A 10,545-nucleotide genomic window follows, 5' to 3' on the forward strand; every position below is an offset into this window, starting at 1 on the left:
GGCGGTGCCCCAGCATGGCCGCAATCTGATGACTAAAAGAAATAATATATATATTTGCGATAATTACATTGTATGAACATGCATGTATATAGATTTGTATCTTATACACATACATAAGACATATATCATCTATATGCATATATTACATATATAGATATGTGTGTTTATGTACAAGCATATGTATACATGTGTATGTATATACGCGCATGTGTATGTGTGTGTATGTGTATGTAGGATTCAATATCTTTTATCTTTATCTTTTACGCGCCTCAGTCATTCGACTGCAGCGACGCTGGAGCACCGATTGGAAGGGTTTTAATCAAACAAATCGATCCCAGTACTTATTTTGTATAAATCATAAATATACATTACATCTACATATATTTATAAACCTAAATATGAGTATAAAATAAAGATACACATCCATAGATATTACTTACGAGTATATTTGTTTCGGCATCCACTATGTATACCAGTGAACATAATAAAGCTTGTAACACCACAAGCTGTAGTGACACCATCTTTGATTGGGGGAAATGTGGGTACTAAGAGAAAAAAACAAAAAAAACAGAGGAGAAAGAACAACAAGAACGAGAAAAAGGAAAGAGAAGATAGAAAAAGAAATAAGAGGCGAAGGGTGACAATAATGATGATGGTGATGATGATGATGATGATGGTGATGAAGCGTAGGAGGTGAATAATAATAATAATAATAATAATAATAATAATAATAATAATAATAATAATAATAATAATAAAGTGCAAGAGGAGAAAGGAGGGTGATGAAGAATAATAAATGTTTTTTGATACGATTTGCCTGAACGAGATTTTTGGAGTATTTCTCCATTTGGTAATAATAATAATAATAATAATAATAATAATAATAATAATAATAATAATGATAATGATAATAATAAAAATAATGATGATGATGATGATGATGATGATGATTATAATAATAATAATAACAATAATAATAATAATAATAATAATAATAATAATAATAATAATAATAATAATAATCTTTTCTACTATAAGCACAAGGCCTGAAATTTGTGGGGAGTGGGATAGTCGATTACATCGACTCCAGTAATAATGAAAGAATAAGAATAAAATGACAACGAGGAAGAAGAAGAAAAAGAAGAAGAAGAAGAGGAAGAAGAAGAAGAAGAAGAAGAAGAAAAAAAAAGAAGAAGAAGAAGAAGAAGAAGAAGAAGAAGAAGAAAAAGGACAATGAATTATTAAAAGAGGATAGAGTACAGGAATGAGAGAAAGAAGTAGAAAAAGAAGAGGAAGAGAAAGAAGGCAGTCTAACAATAATAACGGTATCATCAAATGAAAACTTTTAAAATGCTTTTGTTTATTCTGGTGAAGAGGTGTGCGTCTAGTGTTTTAGAACGATAGTGAATTAAAGATGCAACAACAACACCATCATTAGAAACAAACAAAAACAGCAACAATATAATTATGATTAATTCGGTGAGTATGGATATGTGCAGGGATAGGGGCAGCGTGTTCTATTATTATTATTATTATTATTATTATTATTATTATTATTATTATTATTATTATTGTTATTGCTATTATTATTATTATTATTATTATTATTATTATTATTATTATTATTATTATTATTATTGTTGTTGTTATTGCTATTATTATTATTATTATTATTATTATTATTATTATTATTATTATTATTATTATTATTATTATTATTATCATCATTCTTCTTCTTCTTCTTATTATTATTATCATTATCATTATTATCATTATTGCTATTATTATTATTATTATTATTATTATTATTATTATTATTATTATTATTATTGTTATTATTATTATTATTATTATTATTGTTATTATTATTATTTTCTTTTTACTGATACAAAATGTTGGTCATGTATGTAAAAAAATCTTAAGGATATGTATTTTACGCAGCAGGTAGTTGGGCTATTTGAAAGATATATCACTTTTCCAGCTGCTGGTGTTGTGTGTGTCACTCAACACACAAAATGGAATAACGATAATAATGAAGCAAACACAAATCTCATTTTCGTAATGCCAAGAGTGACAAATATATATATGTATATCTTTCATTTTAGCTCAAATAGCTACTGTACACTTCATTGATAGAATACCAATCCCAAAGCAAATTTAAATAACAGGAATTAAAGATTTATTCCCCAAACAAAGTATTCCCTCGACATTATGATGTTTTTCAACTGCTGCTTACGACTTTTGTATCGTCTTACAGTATTTAATTTTATTAACATATACAAACCTCCCGATCCTTTCTAGTATAATTCCATTTGCTTCCATCAACAAAGTTCTTAAATTTTTCCACATCACATTTCTCTCTCTCGTCTGTTGTTACTAAAGTTGTTGTTGTTGTTGTTGCTATTGCTCCAAATTTCCATTTGGTGTGATACTCCACTGTTGGTTGTTGATATGGTTTGCTAGTATAATACGTGTTGGCGCACCACTATATCAACCAAATTCACTATGGCTTCTATTCGGTTTGCGAAAGACAGATGGTGCCATTTTTCATACTCAGCGTATGACTTTCGGTAACCTCATTTGGCTATTGTTAATTAAACAGCCTAACCAGCGTGGTTTGGACATTGAAGTAGTGATTTTGCTTAACTTAAAAATCTTTTCTAAACCTTTCTACGAATTTTCTCTCTTGTAGCCCTAATACCGAATTCCCCAGCGAATCTCGCCAGCAGCTGTCTGATATATTTTTGTATTTCTAACGAACAAATTCTGTATTCATTTAACCCTTCTTTTAATTGATTCAGTAAACTAGTTACTGGAAACTTTTTATTTTTGTAAAAATATCCTAAACTTACTTAAACTCTTGTTAAAGGCTTTGTCAACTTGAGTGTGTATCTTGTTAACCTGTGATCTTGTAATAATAATAGTTAGAAACAAGGCGTCCTAGCTAATAATTTGATTAAAATAAGTATTCCCGAATCAACCTGTTGATGTTGGTCCTTGACTTATATGACACAGTCCAAGATATTGTAATATTACATAATATGTAAGGCGGTGAGCTGGCAGAAACGTTAGCACGCCGGGCGAAATACTTAGCGGTATTTCGTCTGTGCTACGTTCTGAGTTCAAATTCCGCCGAGGTCGACTTTGCCTTTCATCCTTTCGGGGTCGATTAAATAAGTACCAGTTACGTACTGGGGTCGATACAATCGCCCTAATCCCTTTGTCTGTCCTTGTTTGTCCCCTTTGTGTTTAGCCCCTTGTGGGTAGTAAAGAAATAAGAAACGTTAGCACGCCGGGCGAAATGCTTAGCGGTATTTCGTCTGCCTTTACTTTCTGAGTTCAAATTCCGCCGAGGTCGACTTTGCCTTTCACCCTTTCGGGGTCGATAAATTAAGTACCAGTTGCGTACTGGGGTCGATCTAACCGACTAGCCCAGGTTCTCAAAATTTCAGGCCTTGTGCCTAGAGTAGAAACGAATATTACGTAATATGTATTAACTAACTAGTTGATACCTACTGGTCAGTTTAAAGCAATCCATAGAGATATTCAGATTTTTGTTTTATCTTTAGACACGCCGACAGGAAATGAACACTTATCCAAAAAAGGCCACATTATCTAGTTGATATCTACTGGAGTGTTACAGTGGATTTAAGGTCAGAATGAAAAAACCGGAAGAAATGCTGCTAAGCATTTTATCGAGAAATAATCAAACCTTTGCAATTTCTTTTGACACTCCTTCATAATTATATGGTACTTCCATTTCAAGTAATCTTTTCTACTAAACGCACGAGGCCTGAATTTTTTTGTGGGAAGGGACTAGTCGATTTCATCGACCTCAGTATTTGACTGGTACTTAATTTATCGACTTCGAACGGATGAACAGCAAAGTCGACTTCAGCGGAATTTGAACTCAGAACGTAAAGACAGACGAAATACCACTAAGTAGTTCGCCCGGCGTGCTAACGATTCTGCCATCTCGCCGCCTTACTTCCACTTCAAATAATGAATACATGCACTAACGACCGAATCTTGAGATGTCCCTCAACGTTACTTTAAAAAATTTAATTCTTCTCTAATTCTGGAGTACAATATTGACTGATATTTTATGTCTAGAAATGACAGACTGCTCTGCTGAAATAAATGGAAATTTTGGCCTAGACGGTAAGGCTTTCTAAACTGGTGCATCGACCAAACAAAGATAAAGAAAATCAAAGAAAAAAAAAAAAGTGTCAAGAAGCAGAAAAGAGATAGGGTACCGTGGAATAAAAACATAAGTGATATTGGTTTCAAGTTTTGGCACAAGGCTAGCAGTTTTATGGAGGGGCTAATTCGGTTAAATCGAGTTAAGTGGTACTTTTTTTATCGACCCTTAGAACATGAGAGGCAAAGTTGACTTCAGCAGAATTTGAACCTAGAATGTATAAACGGACGAAATGCCGCTAAGCATTTCGCCCAGCGCGCTAACGATTCTATTAGTTTGCTGCCTTTGGTATCATGTCAATATTAAGTTAGCGAAATTGTTTCAGAAGGCACGGGTGTGTTGTTAAGAATCTCACTTTTCAACCATGTGATTTCACGGTTCAGTCCCACTGTGTAGTACTTTGGGCAAGTATTTTCTATTATACTTCAGGTCGACTAATGCTTGTGAGTAAATATAATATGTGTGTGTGTGTGTGTGTGTGTGTGTGTGTGTTTCTTTGTGTTTGTCTCCATTACCACTTGACAACCGGTGCTGGTTTCTTTACGTCTTCATAGCTTAGCGGTTCAAAAAAGTTACCGATAAAGTGCCATACTTAAAACATTAGTGCTAGAAGCGATTTCTTCGACTGAACCCTTCAAGGCGGGTTCTCAGCATAGTTGCAGTTCAATGTCTAAAACAAATAAAAGATAAAATGTGTTTGTGAATGGCAGAAGAATTAGAGTACCGAACGAAATACATTATTCTACTTTTCAATTGAAAATTTAGAATCATGTTCTGTAGAAATGATAGTCAAGTTATATTTGTTATCGAATCTATTTTTTTAAAATAAAAGTGGAGATGCTAACGTCAACAACAATCATGTAAGATGAGTATATTGGGTGTTTCACAGCTTTCAGTTCTTTGGTTTGATTGAAGGAAATTAGCATACTAAGATAAAGTTTAAATATAAATGTACGTCGTGTACTTTGACAGCAGTTATTGTAGAGGAGGCACTAGCGTAGCTAGAAGGAGGCGGATGGGGCGATTCCGCCCCGCGTGGAGGTCACACCACTTTTGGGCCTGCTGTAGGCAATATGTTTTTTGTGGGGAATATGTTTCTTGGGCAATATGTTTTTTGTAGGGGCGGCGGATCTTTTTTAAAACGGGGGCCACATTTTTCATTAATGTTTTACGTAGTGCCTTTGGTACCGAAAGACTTTCAAACTTCGTATACTTATCTATTTTGTGTTATAGAACAGAAAAATATTTTTGTATTCGAATTTATTTCATGTAAAAAATTGTCTTATTTCGATAATTTCAACCAATCACTGACGTCCATTCAGCCGATATACATTAAGTGCCGACTACATAAACAAACGATTCTTCGTTTTATTTGCTTTTTTCATTTTAAATTTGCTTTAACCCTAACCCTAACCCTAACCCTAACCCTAACCCTAACTCTAACCCTAGGGTTAGGGTTAGGGTTAGAGTTAGGGTTAGGGTTAGGGTTAATTGTTTCAGAATTGTTTGTTTATGTAGTCGGCACTTAATGTATATCGGCTGAATGGACGTCAGTGATTGGTTGAAATTACAGAAATACGACAACTTTAACATGGAATAATTTATGGATTTCTTTTTTTTTTAAAAAAGACTAAGAGAAAAAGATGTTTTATATGACACATTCTACCAGTGATCCAAGTTTCAAAGTGTTTCGTTAATGAAAAATGTGGCCCCCGTTTTAAAAAAGATCCGGGGCGGCAAACTGAAGGGCCGCCCCGGGCGGCACACTGAAGGGCCGCCCCGGGCGGCACAAACTGTAGCTATGCTAGTGAAAGGAGGTAACCGTTTCTAGATTAATCATGGCAGGTTAAAAGTTTAAATTTTTGGATCGAAGTGTATCGGAGAAGCACAGAATATACATAATTAAATATTTCTCCTTTAGCACTCATTGCAAAGATTTTCTCGTCATAGGTAGCCATGTATAGCGACACTTCATCCTTATCTAATATCGTCAGCATGACCCAAATGTCGCATTTATCTGGATTGATTATCTATGTATTTGGTGTTTAAGGTGCAGGTATGACTGAATAGCTAAGGGTGTCGCTTTGTAATCATGTGTGATCGTTATATATGTCTTGAGTAAGTGTCTTCTGTTACAGCATCGCGTCGACCCAAGGATTATGAATGAGATTTAGTAAATACAATTTGTGTGCAGTCCTATCGGAGGGATTGACATAGAACTGATTGTTATGTCAGACTAAATATGGTGATTAGTGAGACAAAACATCTTAACTCGAAGTGTCGAAGATGGGTCTCGTTTTGTGCGTGTGATTAATGTAGCAAACTTAGCTGCATGAATGTTACTTGGAAAGCCATGTCGGTTAAAGAGATGAGGCTAAGATAAGATTCTTTTGAGAAAGAGCGAGAAAATTCGATCACAATTCATGAGTGGCTGCTGGGTGGATCACTAATGTATTCATGTCAATGAATGCTTTGGATGTCAACCATAGAGAAAAGAAAAATACTGTTTGCTAGTATATTGGCTTCAAATTTTGGCACAAGGCCAGTAAGTTCGGCAGAAAGGGTTAGTCGATCACATCAGCCCCAGTGCTCAACTGGTACTTATTTTATCTGCCTGGAAAGAATGAAAGGCAACGTTGACTTCGGCGGAATTTGAACTCAGAACATAAAGACGGACGAATTGCTACAAGAACATTTTGCTCGGCATGCTTACGATTCTGCTGCCTTGACGCCTTAACAGTTTGCTAACATATTAAAGTCAGGTTTAAGAGCGTTCATAGTTAATATTAATTGACGCTCAAAGAAGGAAAAAGTTACAGAGTAAAAGTATAACTTCTTTGACATAGTTCTTGATCGGATCCCAGAGGAAAGTTCAGGAGAAACAAAATTTTAAAAAAATGAGAGGAGGTTGAAAGAAGAAAAGAGAGGAGTGATCTAGGACAAAAAAAAATGTACGTAGGTTAGTTCACATGTTCGACTTCTGACGAACTGAAAGTGTAAGGGTTGATTGTGGTTTTCATGGCAAGAGAGTGATACAGGAATGTTTCTTGGGATGCGTGTGTGTATAAGTGCGCGCGTATGCGTTAAGTGTATATGTGTGTATATGTGTATCTGAGTAATAGGCTTGTAACAATTTCGATTTTGTTGAGAGAGTAGCAGATTATCTGTTGGACTCTGTAGGTTGAAAATATATAATCTACATTTAGAAGTAATTCTAAATTATGGTGAACTAAACAAGGTAACTTCTAAATGGTCGCACAAGAAGTTACGCACAGGGCTCAGTCCCCCTCAAATCCCACCCAACCAGATAAATGAAAGGTCTCATTGAATAGTAGATGTAATCTGCTATTCGTAGATGTAATATATTTGAAGGAACACAGGACGACGACGATAACAACAACAACAACAACACCAACAACAACAACAACAACGACAACAACAACATCTTTAAATAATAATTTCAAAAGATATTTATTGGACAGTTGGAAAACATGAATGACTTGGACACATTCTTCTGCTTTAAATATGATTCAGAACAAACATTTGTAGAAAAATATACTTCGTCCACCAGATCCATGTAATAATTTCAAGGATATGAACTCACAATATATATGTAGAGTCGTTCTATAATTATTTTATTAACCATTAAATCTAATATATGCACGTAAAACAATTCGATGGAATATCTAAATATATAATAACCAGTAGTGTATATAATTTATAAATATTTATTGTTGCCTATTATCAAATTCAGATATTTCTACACCATAACAATTCTAAACGGGTAGATTGTCATTTCACATGAAATCAGTGTCAAACCTCGTTCTTGTCTCTCACATCCCAAAACAATAGGATAAACTTCCAGTAGCGGTATGGTAACTGACTTTATTATATAATCCTGCTTCGTTAGACAGCACCATCTGATTTGGGGGTTTTTCAATGCATTGGAATTCGGTTACATAATCACCTGAATTATATATATATATATAAAAAAACGTGTCAACAAAATATTAATATATTTTTACAAGGCAATAGTTCTTGGAATTAATTAGTCTTAAATATATATTTTTAATAAGGTTTTGAAGATTATTTCAAGATTAAAAACAGAATGTCTGTCTATGTATGTATGTATGTATGTATGTATGTATGTCTACATCTAAATGTAGATGCAACCAGAGAGGAAACATAAATGAAAATATAAGTTGAGTACTTTGTATGTTACTTCATAACTTTATCTTCTGTATTTTTCATAACCTCGGAACAAAGTAATTAAAAAGTAATCTTCTTATCAGACAACCAGCCCTTAATTTTAATGTAGCAAAATTATTAATATTTCGTTTTAGAAAATATATATTACTTACTCAAAATTCCTCCTGCTGGAACAAACTTGCGAAGTATATTGAAATGCAGGGATAAAAATGTTTCCGCGTTCGAACTTCTGTATTGGCTTACTGTTATTGAAAATGAAGGTGTCATTTGCAATACTTTTGGTTTGATGATATCAGTCGGGTCTTGTGGCTCAGGAGCATAGCCAGTAATACCGGAATGCATCCTAAAAATTATTCCGTTGAGACTTCCCAAGCAATTAGTGTTTGGTGCATTTTTCACTTGACCATAAACAAATACACCTGTAGAATAAAGACAATTTATTTAAAACATTACATAAGAATAAAGTATAAATTTATTTTACATTGAATTTTCAGAATGATAAAAATATTGCTTTTTTTGAATTTGAACACTTGCATTGTATTAACAACCAGAAGTAACATTTTAAATCTTGGAGATGAAAATATTGTTTATGCGCCTTTAATAATTGTTATGAGACAGTGGGACAAGCATATCTCCATGGCGAACTCCAGCTGGCAAAAATATTGAATCTCGTACCTGCTTGCTCATCAGCCAAAAGAAAGATTTCAGTTTGGTTTCTGCATTGAATACTATCAGTAAAACACAAGTCTGTCGAACAGTTTAATGGTTTTAATAGAACACCTAGAAAGGGAAAATAAAACACAGAAAAAGAATTTTGAAATATTACCTTCTTGTGTTTGTTGTATCTTGAGAGAGTTATTATAGGAATAATGAGCAGACGTGAGTGAATATATGTTTACTGAGTAAAGTGCCCATACAAACATACACACTCAGAGGTATATAGGTTTCTTAATTGAATACTAAATAAGTCTAGCTACACAGCTAAATAAGACCCAAAAAACAAAAATAAAATCGTAATTTTCTGTAAAATAGTATTAGAACGATTACATTAATTGCTGATTGTTGGTAAAGTAATTGACAAAAAAAAAAAAAAAAAAAAAAGATAATTCGATTATGTGAAAATCATTAATTGTTATAAATTAAATTCTTTAGCTTTCAAAGTACATTTAAAACTATAAATAATAACATGTAATTATTGTGTTGAAAAACCCTTCCCCGTGTAGCCTCCGACTTTCTTTTATCCAAAAAGGGTTTTTAAACCCAGTGCATACAACGTATTATTTATACCTCTAATTGTAGTTCGAGATCCAGTTCTAAAAAAAAAAACATTATTTCACGTTCTCTCGAAAACTTATAAATATTTATGCAATCAATTTTTTCTAGAATTAAACGGTAATTTATTACAAACTAATATTGTGGTATCATGATTATTAACGTATGCTGAGCATGTTATGGAGCTTTAGAATAAAGAGGTTAAGTAAAATTACATAAAGATTATTCTTAAGAAAGCCGTAAAATTTGTGAATCTCTTCTTTAGTATTTACTTAAAATCTCACAAATGAACCAAGTAATTAATAAACCCAACCTTGACATGATTGTTCTGTCAAAAGAGAGAAAAAATGCCAGTGTCAATTTGCTCTATTAAGAAATAACCCTGCAAGCCATCCTTAGTATTCATCAATGGCAGAACATAGTTACAATGGATAAAGCTTCTCTTGTGTTATTTAGAAATGTCTCTGGTAAAAAGTCTTTACTGTGAAGAAAATAGTTCAAATCAAATACAATATTTTTCTCACCATTAGAAGGTTATTTCTTAATCGAACAAAATGACACTGGGATCTTCTCTCTCTCTCTCTCTCTCTCTCTCTCTCTTTTTTTTTTTTTTTAAGAGTGGTAATTATTTTATCGGTCACTTTTGCCGAACCGCTATGTTACAGGGGCGTAAACAGCCAAACACAGGTTGTCAAGTTGTGTGTGTGTGTGTGTGTGTGTGTGTGTGTGTGTGTGCGTGTGTGTGTGTGTGTGTGTATGTGTGTAGGAGTGTTGTTACAGACACACGCATACATTTAGGCGCACATGCATATATATATATATATATATATATATATACACACAGACATACATACACACAGACA

At 33.4% G+C, this 10,545-nt stretch overlaps 2 protein-coding genes across 3 annotated transcripts in view; both read right to left on the bottom strand.

The window, feature by feature from the left end:
- LOC106871269 (inter-alpha-trypsin inhibitor heavy chain H4) overlaps window positions 1–2,900 on the bottom strand; it is a 23,615-nt gene extending 20,715 nt beyond the window's left edge. Inside the window, exons 1-2 of one of the 2 annotated variants that reach the window (XM_052967933.1) lie at window positions 2,285–2,900; window positions 441–545 (exon numbers count right to left, since the gene is read on the bottom strand). In XM_052967933.1, the coding sequence (XP_052823893.1) occupies window positions 441–521 (81 nt within the window). In that variant the 5' untranslated portion in view covers window positions 522–545; window positions 2,285–2,900. Of the gene's footprint in view, window positions 1–440; window positions 636–2,284 lie in introns of those variants that run through there. The other variant, XM_014917633.2, reaches the window with a different exon arrangement.
- A 4,747-nt stretch (window positions 2,901–7,647) lies between these two features.
- The window catches only part of LOC106879656 (inter-alpha-trypsin inhibitor heavy chain H3), a 46,780-nt gene continuing 43,882 nt past the window's right edge, over window positions 7,648–10,545 (bottom strand). Inside the window, exons 19-21 of the mRNA XM_052967932.1 lie at window positions 9,086–9,190; window positions 8,563–8,829; window positions 7,648–8,168 (exon numbers count right to left, since the gene is read on the bottom strand). Coding sequence (XP_052823892.1) covers window positions 8,035–8,168; window positions 8,563–8,829; window positions 9,086–9,190 — 506 coding nt within the window. The 3' untranslated portion in view covers window positions 7,648–8,034. The remainder of the gene's footprint in view (window positions 8,169–8,562; window positions 8,830–9,085; window positions 9,191–10,545) is intronic.

The sequence above is a fragment of the Octopus bimaculoides genome, chromosome 5, assembly GCF_001194135.2.
Source record: "Octopus bimaculoides isolate UCB-OBI-ISO-001 chromosome 5, ASM119413v2, whole genome shotgun sequence".
Classification (NCBI taxonomy): domain Eukaryota; kingdom Metazoa; phylum Mollusca; class Cephalopoda; order Octopoda; family Octopodidae; genus Octopus; species Octopus bimaculoides.